Source organism: Gordionus sp. m RMFG-2023, chromosome 2, assembly GCF_954871325.1.
Source record: "Gordionus sp. m RMFG-2023 chromosome 2, tfGorSpeb1-WG-v2, whole genome shotgun sequence".
Classification (NCBI taxonomy): Eukaryota; Metazoa; Nematomorpha; class Gordioida; order Chordodea; family Parachordodidae; genus Gordionus; species Gordionus sp. m RMFG-2023.
This window is the reverse complement of record NC_088776.1, coordinates 43,703,844-43,720,403: the sequence shown is the minus strand read 5'-3', so window position 1 is coordinate 43,720,403 and position 16,560 is coordinate 43,703,844. Positions and strand designations below refer to the sequence as shown.

The window sequence follows — 16,560 nt, the reverse complement described above, 5'->3', positions numbered from 1 at the left end:
GTAAAAACCGATCAAAGGCCCTCGAATGGTGGTATGAGGCGAAGCTCTTATATAAATGGCTGCTAGTAAATATTTGCCCACGAGGCCACAGTATCGCCAGTCCGTTCCTGCTATTGCTATTGGTTTATATTGATATTTGTATAACTTCCAATTGTTAATGTAAAAGAGTAAAATAGGGATTTTAAAAAACCTTGTTTAAATAAATATGAAATAGTGATTAAAAAAAACCTTAATTTTATTTTAAACAAATATATGGTTAAAAACTATGAAGTAATATTATTTTAGAGAACTCAACCTAGATATTTTTCCTGATTCATTTTTAAACTAAAATTCATAATTCTGAAAAAGATATGAAATTGAATTGAAAAAAATAAACAGCATGTTTTACAAACCTTTATTCAACACAAAACATAAGAAAAAAGTGTAAAAAATTAGAAAGGAAACAATTATATATTTTTGAGATTCTCCATACGCATCCAACTCTTTAGGTATAGACATTCTTAGATAGTAAGCACACCTAGTGAAATACATTGATCAGTTTTAACATAACGCCCCTCTTAAAACATCTTTTCAGAGCTAATCGAGGTTTCTGGAATTGCCAGATAATCTTTGGAAATTTTTAAAAAATATGATATATATTTTAGTGTAATTTCCACCATTCGAGGGGATTTATATCTTTGAAAATGGGGACTGTATCAATATATTAACTTATTCCAATTGAACTATTATTATCATGGCTCGATTTGATATATTTTCTCAAAAAAGGTAAATTTTTTTTTGATTTACTTTTTATTTCATCTTCACAGATAAATTGAAATTATTATTTATTTTGTATTATTTTTCTGTTAAATATTTTATCAGAGTTTTGAAGTATTATCCTATAATAAATGTTATGAAATTTTGAAACGTGGGTCAATTATTGTGGATATTATATATAGGTATTTATCAAAAATACAATATTACTCAAGTTTTGCTAAAGCAGCTAAGGAGGCTTATGTAAAATAATGTTTGGATTATTATTATTATAGATCTATAAATGTTCGAATAAACTAAAACATAAATGAATAATTATTCAAATTGATGGAGTTTTATCAGACGAGGTCATTTCTGTAGCAAAATAAAACGGTTCCAGAAACTCTCAAGGTTCATTGTTAAAATAAATTGATAAGTATGGCTTCAACAATATTGCCCTTTCAAGCATTAAATAGTATGAATTCCAACGAGTGGAACATTCAAAATTGGGTGAGGAAATTTGAATGTAGGATTTAAGTTACATGTGGTTCATTTGAATCTCACGCTCTATAAAAAAATTATTCAAAAAATATGACAAATGTTTTGTGAAATCATAGGCGATCAAAATGGAATTTTAAATTTTGGTAAAGAAGATCTATTAAATTTCCCAATTCAACTGCATTTTTATAGTGTTCATTAAGTCCTCTTGATGTATTAACTTAAATAGTTTTGGTCTTTTAATGATTTTTCTGAAATATTGTTTTATTTTATAGAGATATATTTATTAATAGATAATATATTTTACCTCTTATTTTTTTCCACCAATAAACTTTATATATATCTAATAAAATTCTAATAAAAATATGCTGCTATAATGGATTTGTTTTTTTAGATTTAAATATATAAAATTAACTTGCCACGTGACGTCATTTACAAACATCACTTTATTATTATTCTCTCCATTTTGTGAAATCAACTATTCTCCATATTGAAAAATTTCTCGTAGGAATTCCTGAAATATTGCAAATTATCTTTATAGAAGTTGAAGTTTTAGGAACATATAAGGTTAAAACTTAAATCATTTACTGCGTATTACCAATTTTTTTTAAACATTTTGTATTAAATATATGCAAATTATACACTGTTATGTCAAACTTAGAAATTAAAAAAATAAATTTAAATTCAGCTTCATTATGTAAAAACGAGTAACTATATTTATCTTTAAAATAAACTCGTTAATCTGTTGAGAATTTTTATGCTTCCTTTACGAATAGGGAATATTTATTCATATTTCAGTTGTCAAGAATATAGCGAATAATTAAATATACGAAGCACAAGTTATTTTATTAGAAATTTATAATACTTTTAAATCATAAAGATTTCTGAATTAATAATAATTTTTATTCATATCTATGAATTTAAGGCAAATAATATAAGTCCATTTTTTAGTATTGGTTAATTGATATTCAATAAAAAAAAAGTAATATTAGCAACCTTAGATTAAATATTTAAAAGAAAATTATATAATTTTCTAAGGAATGTCAAAAATTTTGAAATAATAATTTACTCAAAATTGTTGTCTTTAAAACCTATATATTAAAATTGTTTGATTATTTGCATAATATTTATTATCAAAAAATATTAATATTAAACCATATTAGCAAAAAAGCTATTCCTCAAATTTGACCTTGTATAAATAATGTTACCTAAATGTGGAACAATAATTTTTAAAATTTAAAAAGAATGCTTTCAAAATTATGAAGATAATAAATTTGAATTATTTTATATGATACTTTCAGTTAGATCTTTAAGCAAAAAATTAGCAGGCACAAAATGCTATTAAACTAAAGTTTTTAAGTGTTGCAAATTGATTTATAAGTTGTTATTTGCAAATATCTAGATTTTCAACTTTTCAAATTGATACCTCAACTAGAAATTTTGGGGTCTATAATTGTTATTTTCTGTAAATGTCCATTTAGTATAGAAAGTAAATAAATTTTAGTATAATGGCATTAGAGAAGCAATTGAGGTCTTGTTCTCTGTCAAAATTCTGCTCCTAATTTTCAAAAACAAAAATTACTAAGGCAGACTGTTATATATTAACCTTCAAAAAATAAATTTTAAATATAAATATATAATTAGAAAAATATTTTGATATTGCAAGCACCATATTTTCATCGTTATTTCCAAGATTCGAGTAGCAACCAAATTTGGAACTCTTGTTCCTTATCACATTTATTTAATAAGGCATTTATTAAGTTAACATTTACCCTCTATTGTGCTCTCAAAAATATAAGCAATCAATACTAATATTATGCTACTTTTTATACTAAATTTTAATATTTTTATAAACAATTAGTTGTAATGATAAATAACATTTATCATAGGAAATAATAAAAAAGAGTCAATTCAAAATAGTAATTTTTTAAAGAAAAGATTTCTCAATATGGTAATTAATATGATTATATTAATACATAGTGTGTTATTATATCATCTTTGTAATTTGCTTCTGATATTTTACTGTATTTAGTGGTATGTGTATTAAAATATGATCTAAACAATAGAGGGTTTATATGAAAAATTTTAAGATATATTAAAAAAAATTTATTAGAATTTTTATAATCTCAAAAGAAGATATATAAGAATGCCTTAAATATGTATTTCATAATATGATAAAAATAAAAATGTATAAAACTTTGCAGAAACTAGTTTGGCTTTAAATAGTAGATTACTGGAAAAATCAGGTCAGTATATCTACATGCTTTTTTATATAGACAAAAAGCTATTGCTACTTTCCACTATACCACTCAGCTATGTTTAAATCTATTTAAAATTATGCTAAAAACAAATAATCATATTCAAAATTATGCCAAGAACATAACATGATTATCTTAAATAAAAGTAAAATTTCCATGTTTATAAATTAACCTTTTTAAATCTGTGAAGCTTAAGGTTTTAGCTATCCTTTCACTTGCTATTCACATGTATTCAAAGAATCACAAACTAACATTTTACCCTTTTATTTGCATTTATGATATACATTAATAAGCATGACCTAAATTTGTTACCATAAAATATTATCCTAATTTCATGGCCAAAAATTTGCTACCATAAAATATTGTCATAATTTATTAACTAAATCTAATTTTTTTAAATAGGATTTGGTCTCAAAATTTTTTAAAAGCTAGCAAACTGATTCTGGTTTCAGTCCTGCTAGAAGTTAGATAATTATTAAGAAATATATTTTTCCAAAAATACCCTAATTTGAAAATTCTAATTCACGCATTTGTAGATGAGTGACTCAAGAGGGTAAATAATCATATTTAATACTTTAAAAAATAATTCTCTTATATTTTTATGGCAAGTTAATAAATGTAATTACAAGAGATGGAAATTATATTCTAATTAAAAGTTAATGACCTAAAGTCTCGTTAGGGTTAATTGATATAATGTGAAGCCATTAATCCATTTTTAATAATCAATTAACCCCAAGATAATGTAAGATATTCTTTAAGCTAATAACTTATAGCGTGATGAAGAGACTTTATAATCCATTAAGCTATTTAAAAATGGAGAATACTATATTAAAAACAAAGTTCTAAGTGTAAATTGAATTATTTATAAAAATGCAATATAAAATTCTTAATATATTTTTCCAAACATTATTTACAATGAAAATATAAATCTCTGGGTTCAGTTCAAATTCCTGAAAACATTGGAATTGTAATTTAAAATCGTTTTTCAACTACTAAAAATTTAGGCCATTATGAAATTTTTATGCCAAATGAAAGTTAACTCACCTAGTTCTTTTCTAAGCATACCTAAGACAAAAAATGCATATATAAAATCTTCAAAATCTAAAATGGCTAGTATATAAAAGCCAGTGTTCTAATTTCTAAAGGGAATTCAGTCAGAAGCTTCAAAAAAGTAATGAACAGTTTTAGGTTCCATATTGTCTTTTCTTATAAAACATTTTATTAGATCTTAGGCATTAGTAACATGATTTATAATATTTTAGATAAACATTAATTATTAACCTAAAAGTTAGATTTTTTTTAGATATTAAAAAAATATTTCATATATGAATTATTTCTATTAGTGCCAATGTGTCCTGAAACCATTGAAATAATAGATTAAGAGAAGATCAATAAAATTGAATATAAAAATTAATAATATCAATGTATTTTCAAAATTTTACTCTTAATTTTTTATTTAAAGTTTAATTTTTTTAAAATCGTTTAAAGAAACATTTACATTGTTGCTTATATGATAGTTTGCCACATTAATTATTAAGCTAAAAGTTAGATTTTTTTAGATATTAAAAAAATATTTTATATATGAATTATTTCATATATGAATTATTTCTATTAGTGCCAATGTGTCCTGAAACTATTGAAATAATAGATCAAGAGAAGATCAATAAAATTGAATATAAAAATTAATAATATTAATGTATTTTCAAAATTTTACTCTTAATTTTTTATTTAAAGTTTAATTTTTTTAAAATCGTTTAAAGAAACATTTACATTGTTGCTTATATGATAGTTAGACTCAAAATATCTTCTTTTTTTTTATCTATTTAAGATTTATAATCTTGGTTAATTTATGCACTAAAATTCTTTAAACTATTTTCACTATTTAATTCTTATCCTAATTTTATTTACAAACCAAAATACAAATCATTTAATTCATGTGAAGATTAATTTTCGGAATACAATCAACTCAAATTATCATCGTTTTAAAAATTGTGATTATTTGGGATATCTGTTTTTATTGACTCATTTAATATATATTAGTTCTAATCTTGTCTAAATTGTATAATAAATATCCATTTGTAGAATACATTTTAAATCAACCAAGAATTAGATTCTCAACTTCAAATATTTGATATATAAGAAAAAATTTTAATCTCAGATTATTTTTCTTACGGAGATGAACTAGGAAATGTGTCAAAGTGCTCTTCATTTACTTTAAAATATATCGATAAATGTGAATTATTTGTGAGATGTATAATTTAATTTTTTTTTGGCTTTTCAAAACTCCTTTTTGATTTATATTACGTTTTTAGTTATCATTAAAAAATTTTAGTGAATTTTTAATAAGTTAAATATTTATATTATAACATTATAGATATCATTTTTATATTTGTTACACTCGTTCCACTCACTAAATAAAAATTGTTATCTACCTACTCCCAAATGCTATATTTCACCTACGCCTTATTTAATCCTGATATTAAAAAATGTTACCCTTACAAATTTATTGTGACATAAGGATGATGACCTCAATTGGGATTATTTATAAGCCATTGGAGAATTCTTATTAATAAATAAAAAAGATATTCACTAACCAATAAAACAGGTATAAAGAAACAATTATAATTTTTATGAAAATTAATGAATAATCTAAAATATATAAGATCAGCCTTGCCTGACCTTTGGAAGAAAATGATATTGACAGATTAAAAAACATTTTTTGAATGAAAATTTAAAAAATTATGAATTACGAAAAAAAATTTTCCACAAAAAAACATGACCTCGTTACAAAACATTTTCTAAAATTGCTCACGATCACACCCATTAACCCCCTAGGCACACCTCAAAGCAGAATATGATATGAATAACAATATTAGATCCATTAACCCCCTAGGCACACCTCAAAACAGAATATGACATGAATAGCAATATTAAATATTTTATATAAATAATTACAATATTCAAGGAGTGTAAAAATACAAGAGATTAGAAAAAGTACGAATAAATTAAAGTAAAGCCTGGTTTCTAGAAATTAGGATATTAAGGTTTTTAGTATTATTGAAAATCAGATTAGTACTCACAAATTAGGGCGATTCACCAATCTCTCCCTTATCCGATATTTCAGATAAAACTTATCCAAAATTTAGATTTTTATTTTCCATCTTTAATATTTACCCCAAAGTTAATCATCTCATTTAAAATAGGGCAATGTTTATAGCTAGACTAAATGGCATGTTAAATGTTTTTAAATCTCTTGCTACTTATATAAATAGCTCATTATATGGGGCTTTTGGTCCTATCCAGGTTTTTTACAACAGTCCATATCTCCCCCGATCTGATTTACTATCGAAACATTGATCATATCATTTTAAATTAAGGTCGAGTAAAACTTGTCCCTTAAGTCTATTTCTAATAAGAGATATAAATCTTAATAAATTTAAAGAAGTATGATATAAATTTAATAATTTTTCATTATACTATAAAATAGTCTTAAGAAACCAGTCTTGAGTTAGAACAATGGTTGATTTAAAATGTAATTTGGCATAATATTTTTAAATTAATTAAAATCACAAAAAACCAAATTATAAACGAATTGAAATAATTTTTTCTACCTTTTAAATTTTTTTACCCAATTTTTTACTGCGATTTATTTTCCACCAGGCTTACGTTAATACTAAGTTAATAATTAATTTATCTTGCGAATCTGAAAATTTACGATTTGTATGAATAATAAAATTATTAGGTTCGAAAATGATGTATTGGATTATTAGAATTTGCACTATCTTTCAAGCAATGAAATATATATGTATTTAGAAATCACTAGAACTCATAATTTTAATAATTTAGATAATTATGCTAATTAAATCAAAGATAATCAAAAAGAATGCTACACTTTGTTCAAATTGTTTATTTTTTTATAAAATAATAAAAATTCAGTAATAAAGTACACAATATTCTTATGTTATTTAATTATAATAGAAATAGAGATTTTTTCAAAGAAATTTTTTCCGAGATAAAAGATATTTTTGCCAAAAAAATAGATTTAAATTTAGTAAGATATATGTAATTTTTTGAAAGTGTTTTGATATTTCAAAACAATATGAATCTAATTTTAGAGACATCTATATGTTTTCATGATCTTGAACTCGAACATTAAATTGTTGATATAGGATATGAATTATGAAATGATCAATAAATAGTAAAAAATTCTTATGTATTTTAAGGATACGAATTTTAAATTATAAATCTTATTACAAATGGGCGGAAAAGTGGCTCCGTAGGCATGTTTAGTTACACCACAATTCTAAAACTTAACACGTCTATATGAGTGTTTAGTCTTGATATATTTGTAATTACTTAAAATAAGTAGCACCCTTTAATTTCTGCCAAAGTTTATTTTGTAAGAGGCAAATGTCATATTCAAATCTTTAGATAAATGAAAATTATTTGATATATTTTTTGATGAATTTTCGATAAATTTGGGTAGAGAATAAATTAAATAGTATATTGAATATAAAAAGTTTAAATTAATATATTAAATGTTAAAATGTAACAAAATGGCATATTTTTGAAAAAAATTGCAACTCTTAACAGGTGAAAGCCGCCATTTTCAAAAAATCAGTTGATTCTCAAAAAACGATGGTAATTTGCGTCTATATTCCAAATTTTGTGAATTTAAAATATAAGATATCAAAAAATGTTGTCATTATAAATTAATGTTGTCATACATTCAATAAACAAGCTATCAATATTATTTCAGGTAATTAGCTCGCTAATTACTATATATTTTTAAAAATTAAAAGTACTTTATCGATAAGCACAATATAACGAAAAAGTATTGTTGCGATAAAAATGAACTTACGCCTATTATTTTTTATTATAATAGAATAAAATACTATCTATATTATATTTAATTTGGAGCGAGTGGCGATTACTTATGTGTTTTGTTTTATTAAACACTTAATACTGACCTGATAATAAGGGAGACTGGGTTATCTTTTGAAATTTTGTTGTAAATTATATGCTAAAATTACTGTTGTTGAACCGCTTGATTTTTAAAAATAACTACTCCAATATTTGCGCTAAGTAATATTACGCAAATCTGTAGATTTTGCTCATAGATGGCAGAAAGGCTTAAAATTTCGAGGCTGCGTAATATTATTAGCAAAATTCTTAATTTAAATTTGGCGAAATCGAGCTGTTTAACAATACAGGCTAATATGATGGCCTCACCCATCTAAAGGAACCTCAGTAATCCTTAACCATACTAGTAGGGTTTAGTCTTAAATTTGCCTTATTCTCTGGGTTAAACGGCATTATACTTTGTTACTTGTCACAATTGATCTTTTTAAATCTAAATTTTTAAATATAGGAAGATATTTAAAATGGTTGTATAATTTTTTCAAAGTCGGAGTTTGAATAGTTAAAGGGTCCCATAATAAGCGAATATTAAATAGATTATTACATTGCGAAATGTTTTATAAAAGTTTGCTTCATTCATTTTTTAATTATTCATTTGCAATTTAATAAATTATGATCAATGAGACCAAGTTAATTTCATTAACAGATTAATTGTCGATTTAGATTTATAAATGATTTCTTCGAAAAAAAGTTTATGATTTTGTGTTGTTTTGGATGTTTCATTAATCCTATTAACAAATATATAAATCTTAAAAGCTAGTGTTGCTAAACGGCTTGATACGATTTTAAAAAACCGCTAACTCAATATTTAGCAGAAAATATTGTCTGAGCCTCGAGATTTAACGAATAGATGTCCAAAACTTTCTGCGATCTGTGACCAAAATCTTCAGGCTTGCGTAATATAAAAATTAATATGGCTTATGTTCTCCCTGTTGTAATGGTATGAAGAAAAAATATATTCACTAGCTCATTCTTATTTTACTTGTGATGTATGTCTATAGAACTTTGAATGGTGAAAACAATTTAAAGTCTTATTGACTTCTATTTTTCTCTTACATAAAATTAATGTATGAAATAACATTTCAATTTTTCCTTTACAAACTCAAAATATATGATTGCAATTTTTCATATATATGGTAGGAACACCAACCAACTTCATTAATTATCTATACATCTTGCAAAATTAAATGATTTTTGTATCATTTGGATTCTTAGTTTTTATCAAATCAAAAGATGACAAAATACTTTTCTCTAGAAATTATGTCAATACCAAAATATGTCAGACCAGATAGTCATTAAAAAATAAATGTGTAATTTACTTAATTAAATTTATCATTTAGTTAAAAAGTTGCCGACCAGCCCCCTTTTATTTATTTCACCAAAAATATCGCTAAAAAAATGCTTATTTAACTGAATAGTCTAAAATGGTATTGACAAAAATATCTAAGATCTGGAATAACTGTCCGCAATCTCCTTTATAGTGAATACATATTTAACCATACAATGTGGGTTTGGAATATTTTAGTGTCTATTTTTATAATATATTAAATGAATTTTAATACTATTTCTTTTAGAAAGATTAATTCTTACATTGATTATTTCATTAAGAATCAGAATAAAAAGGTCATTTTGATAGTATTTAGGTATATTGTGATGATTATTTCATTTAAATTTTATTGCTCATGAGTTTTGTAATATTTAAACGCTGGTGACATAAGTTCGTGCCATAAGATAGCAAAATTATCAGAATCAGTCAATTTTTCACATGACACCTAGATTTTAACAAAATTTGAAATATAAAATAAACAAATTTTTTTTCATAGGAGATTTATGTAGTATAGTTATTATTTATTTAATCCTTTACAAAATTTCAGAAATTTGAACCCGTCGCAGATGCTAAAAAATCTATCTCTTAAGTGCTAAAACATTTTTCAATTTTTTTATCTTTCTATCATTTATCTTTTTCTAGTAATCTTATTTTAAGTGTTGCAAAATGTGCAACACGTCTTTTGAACTTTGACGCACCTATTCTCCCAAACTAATAGAGGAAAATTTTTCAATCATCGAAATTCTTAACATAATTAATCGCTAAAAAATTCATTTAAAAGATTCATCGATATTCTCATTTCATCTAAAATGACCCTTCGATAAAGGAACGTAATATAATAAATTCATTCTTTAGAATGGATGTAAATAAAATCGTAATAAAATTTTCAAACCTATAGCAAGTTATAGTTTTATAATATCTTTTTTAGCAATTTGATAACTTATTGAATTATATTCCTTTAAAATTTGCTTAAAACATGATATTTAAAAAAATTAGTCGATAAAAGATTTTAAATTTTTTTTAAAAAAATAAATATAAATAGAAATGGCTGTCATTATAAGGTTACAAAATCTTCCACTAGCTGCTGATTCATTAGACATTCGTGAGTTTTTCAAAGGTCTGAAAATTCCAGAGGGTGGTGTACACATCGTAGGTGGAGACAATGGTGATGCGTTCATAGGTTTTGCCACGGATGAGGATGCTCGTCAAGCAATGAATCTCAATAACAAAAAAATTAGGGACGACAGAATAAAGCTTTTATTATCCTCAAGGACGGAAATGCAAAACGTCATATTAGCTGCAAGGGAACGTCAAGCAAAGTTGATTGCTGCTGCCTTAAACAATCCTAACGCCAATGAAAAAGATATAAAAAATAGTAAAGATGATAAGAGTCTGAGAGGTCACAGTGGCCAAAAAGATAAATACGCACACAGCAGTTCTAAAAATAACGGTAATAAATCCATCTCGCCTGACAAATTTAGGAGACGGAAGTCATCTAGGTCTCGTTCTCCTTCTAAAGATAGGGATAGATATAGAGAAAGATCTTCACGACATAGATCTAGGTCTCGTTCTTCCAGCGTGGAAAGAAAGAAATACAAAGATAATGTACAAGGGCGCGAAGTAATTACTTCTAAGTACAATGATTATAGATCTAAAAAGTATGATAAGGATCCTATAAGTTACATAACGTCGAGCTCTAAGAGTAACGAAGCCCACGATAAAAGTAATGTAATTTCTCAAAGTGCAAAGAATTCCATTTCTGTTCCAATAAATTCTGCATATGCCCCCTCTCAGAGTGTCTACAATACTCTTTCGAAACCTCCCATGCCTTCTACGCAATCTTTTAATATTCCTAATGTCAACAATTTATTAATCCCTATTCAACCGAACTCCAGCAATCTGCCAATCCCTGTTCAACCGAATTCCAGCAATCTGCCAATCCCTATTCAACCAAATGTTAATAATGGGTTAATAACTATTCAACCCAATTTAAACGCACAAATAATTCCACCTTACTATCCACCAATTTCTACTCAAAATATTCCTTCGATTAACATGATTTCTCCTCTAATTATGAATCCTCCTTTTAATCCCGCATTAACATTAAGTCAAAATAATTTAATATCAAATCAACCAGGTCTATTAAATAATTTCCAATCAAACATGTCTTACAATAACTATAATTATACGAGTCAAGATCTTCCGAATTTGGAACTTAATATGCCTTTGTTTTTTTATGCAGAGATTAAAAATTTGCCAATCAACTATAGCGCTAGAGACGTCTGGCAGTTTTTCTCTGATTGTGATATAACGGCGGACAATATGTTCCCAATAATGGATGATATGAATATGCTAACGAATCGTATTATGATAAAATTTAATTCTGCACATAGTTTTCAGCGAGCTATTCAAAAGAATGGCCTACAGTTTATGGGTAATCCCTTAGAGGTAGTACACTCCAACGAGCAAATGTGGTTGAAATGCATGGCGGTCAAAAATAATATATCGAATGTTAATCGCGCCAATCAAAACTCATTACTAGGACCATATAACCAAGCGGTATCCAATAGGAATAATGTATCTTATACCACAAATATGATTAATAACAATGAACCTTTTGTAAATAATGTTTTTACTCCAAAACCCGATAATAACATAGGATTTTGTGTCAGACTAAGAAATTTAGCTTATGAGGCCAAATCACCAGATATTCAGAATTTTTTCAAAGATATTCCTCTCATTAATTTGCACATAGAACAAAAGGAAAATGGTAGAATCACTGGAGTGGCTTATGCCGAATTTTCAAATAAAAACGATTATGAGTTTGCTTTACAATTGCACAAATCTAATTTTTTCGAGAGAACCTTATTTATTGAGCCAATAAATAAAGCAGAAGTTGTTGATTTAGTGAAAGATAATTTAAAGATGATCGCAAAAAGCAGCCATATGGGCACCTATAATAAACGAAATTTTGATAAAAACTTTAATAACTCTCATCCAATAATATCGGCTATTCATATTAATGGTTTGCCATATACCGTCCGTATAAATGACTTAATTAGTCACCTTTCTCGGTTCGGGTTTAACCCCAAAGAAATACACATTTTGAGAAAAAATGGGAACCCTATCGGCCAGGCGTTCGTTGAATTTTTTAATGGCAACGATGTGCACAAAGCTATAACCAGTTTGCATGGTAGTTTTATAAGACCTGATGCCCCTTTAAAAGTTGTCATAGCTTCTAATCCCTTCGAAATAAATATGTTTTTAAAACAGTTTGATGTGGTAAATTGGTTAGATGAATATGATCCGCCATGTGATACAGGGAATGCCAAACCAAATAATTATCCTAGAAACGATGACCAAAGGAGTAAATCTTATGTACCTCGAAGGAACACGCCTGGAGATATTGCCGTAAATAATTTTTCAAACCCTTCACTTCTACAAAATCGATCAAGAGCTTCTCGTATAAAAATTACTAATATACCAGAAGATGCTTGCGCTGATGATATTATAGATTTGTTTAAATCATACAATTGCTTGGCACAATCAATACATATGGTCCATTCACCTAGTGGTAAACCTATAGGAGAAGCCATTTTAGCGTTTCCCACTTCTGCTTTAGCACAAAAAGCTTTAGAAGGTATGAATGATAAACCTTATAAAAATAAGAAATTGCATATTGTTATTCACATTTAAATATTTTACTATGATTATAATATATATTTGTAATTTTTATTTATAATATATTTTAGAATTAGTATTTAATTTATAATAAAAAATTTGACCATTAATACAAATATTTTGCTCTCTGAAAAATCTGAGTGCTAAAGAAATTATAGAAAATCACGGATATTTTTTTATAATTATACATTAATTTTTTGAGTATAAATGAGTAATTGGCGTCAAAAAGGAACAAATATTGCTCAGCAACACCTAAATTTTTTTTAAAAAATCCTAAATCAAATATTTTATTAACGCGAATAATATTTCCGAATATCAATTCGAATAAAGAATTAAAATTGATTCAAAGTAAAATAAAGTTAATTTTGATTTTTCAAAATATTAACATATATAAGTATATTTTTTTAATCTTTCATATTATACATGAATATTTAAATCATACAAATGCAAAAAATATACTCAATAAAATTATTTTTATTATTTAAGGATTAGAATGTAGAATGTTCATTAGAAGCACAAAATATAAGTTATTATTTTTTTTGAAAATGTTAACGTTTTTTCTTTTCAATATAAAGATCAATACGAAAATACTTTTGCTAATTAACAATCATGAGATTCAGGCGCCGTGGAGTTCCGTCGTATATTTGGCTGTTTTCGTAAATATAATTTTTAGCTAATAAAAATTTTCCCCTCCCTCTCCCCCAAAATATATACAATATATAACTAAAGAAAAATTAATTTTTTTTGTATAAGCTAATAAATTTTTAAAAATAGCTATAATTCCAAATTTTTAGAAAAAACACTTATAAAATAATGTCTACACTTAATTATTTTTATAAAAATCTAATATAACCAAAGCCTACAATAAGTGGACCTAAAAACGTCCAATAAAATTTATGGGGCACCCTACCTAATAATAATCCCCTCTGCAAAATCCTGGATTCACCTATGACGAGATTATATACATTAAAATGGGAAAAGTATTTCACGAATATATCAACGAATCATGAAATGTCGCGATTTTAATCATTTCGATTGAAATTCGTAGTTGACCTGGAAATAATGATTAACCTTATTTACAAAAATTTAGAATGAAATATAGGGAGTAAATTAACTACAACAAACATTAAAATATTGATTAAGTTCTTGGATATATTTTTTAATAAGTTTTAAAATTAACATAATAAAGATGAATGGAGAAAATATTCAAGGGATGATTTTATTTTGAAACTATGCGAATAAATATTTATATTTTGTAAATACCTTAAAAGATATTTTACTGGGAATTTTATTATATTAAAATATATATTTATATGCATTAACATTACCTTATAAAGTCTCATTTCAAACTTACTAATATTTTACGAGGTAAAATAGTGATTAAAAATTGAAAGCTATCAAAATACTACAAATAAGCAAATTATGATATAAGACAATTGAATCAGGCATACCAGGATTTTCTACCCCCCCCCCCCCCTCCCTCCATGAATTTTATTGGAGATCTTAAGGCCCACTTATTGTAGGTTTTTGGCTATATTAGGTTTTTATAAAAATAAATTATGGTGATGAATTAGAGTCTTTAGATTCTAACGTTAAAATATCCTGATACAGTGTTGCAAGAAATTAATAAGTGTTTTTTAAAAAAGAAAATACCGTATACTGGTCAATCTAATCGGATTATCGTTAATTGTCAAAAAAGCAAATCACTTTTGTTCCTTTCTAATTTTTACAAATTTTTAAAAATGAATTAATTTAATCATCGAATCTAAATGAAGGCGCTCAACTTTGTTATTAAAGGGGGAGAAATTAAATTTAACAATAAAAATTTTGGTCAGGAAATTGATTAAATAAATGTATTTAGTTCTTAATTTTCTATAAATTTGACCATATATTTCTTATGAAATGTTTTGCTGACATTTCATTCTGAGGCGCTTAATTTTCACTTTAAAAAGAAGTTGGTTATTTTTTCAAATTTGAGCTTGAAGTAAATATTTTACTATAGTAGAACTTTACAGTGTCACCAATGTAATCATGATTTACTCAATTAGGATTTTCAAAATCGGATATGTATTTTTTATAAAACTTAAGATTCACGTTATAATATATTGTGTTAAAGACCACTTCCTATTTAAGTTTATGCCTAGCTTCATATATCTATCCCTGACGGTGATTTTTGAATACGTCTTCGCCAGTCAGCTCTCATCATGCCGTCACCGATTTAAAAATTTGTCAGTATGGCAACGTGATATTTATTTTTGATTATTATTAAATAATATGTTTATTGCATTTGGAATAATAATTATTATTTTAAGAATAATAATGAATATATTTTTAAGAGATTCAAATTTATTAAAAATGCGGTGTCATTTTATTAAATATTATTTGCTATAGAAATCTTTTATAAAAAATATTAAATAGTAGAATAACATTAAAATAGATATTATCAAGAAAAATTTAAATACAACAGATACATTTTAAAATAAATGATATATTTTATTTCTTTTTCTAAATTGAGCAATTTAGATAAATATACTTTTAATCAGGGCTGTGAGCCCTCCCTTAAAAAGTGTTCGGTTTTGAGTTAAGTGAAAAATGTCTGAACCAGGTTTGGGTTCAGGGTTTGATGTTATATTGAATATGTTTTATTATATAAATATTTTACATGTTATTTTTTTAAATATATCTTTCACTGTTCAAATTTTTTATAATTTAAAATATCTGACCGTCCAGATCTGCTAATGAGTTTCTTGAAGCGATTCCCTTAGTTAATTTATAATAACAACTAAACCAAAATGAGCTCACTCACGCCATTATTATTCGTTTTAACTGCTTAATAACCCAACCCCACGCTTGTTCCGGCTGTAGTTCAACTGTCGAGGGCAGCTAAAGATATAGCCTTCATTGCCGTTCTAGTAAAGGTCGAATTGTTAGACATAATTTTTGTAATTCGTTCATCCTAAAAGCTTTGAGATCAGCTCAAATTTTATCTCTTCTTGAACCTCTAAGTCTTTTCAGATCTTATGGGAAACATACAGATTTCTCAAATTCCTTGAAAGCTAGGCCAATTCCTGGTTTGGGATTACTCATGCATTAATCCATTGGCTCCCTCCAATCAAACTTAACATTCTTAAGAAAATGAAGCAA

At 25.8% G+C, this 16,560-nt stretch overlaps 1 protein-coding gene and 1 long non-coding RNA gene across 2 annotated transcripts; one reads left to right on the top strand and one right to left on the bottom strand.

Moving 5' to 3' along the window:
• Window positions 1-1,398: 1,398 nt before the first annotated feature.
• On the bottom strand, window positions 1,399-1,932 carry LOC135924585 (uncharacterized). The gene is made up of 3 exons (XR_010571332.1): window positions 1,646-1,932; window positions 1,538-1,601; window positions 1,399-1,481 (listed from the first exon to the last, which is right to left on the bottom strand). It is a non-coding gene; the product is annotated as an uncharacterized LOC135924585 (long non-coding RNA).
• On the top strand, window positions 1,647-13,514 carry LOC135924578 (RNA-binding protein 12-like). The gene is made up of 2 exons (XM_065459651.1): window positions 1,647-1,797; window positions 10,778-13,514. The coding sequence occupies exon 2, from the start codon at window positions 10,780-10,782 to the stop codon at window positions 13,429-13,431; it is 2,652 nt and encodes an 883-aa protein (XP_065315723.1). The 5' UTR covers window positions 1,647-1,797; window positions 10,778-10,779; the 3' UTR covers window positions 13,432-13,514.
• The last annotated feature ends 3,046 nt before the right edge of the window (window positions 13,515-16,560 follow it).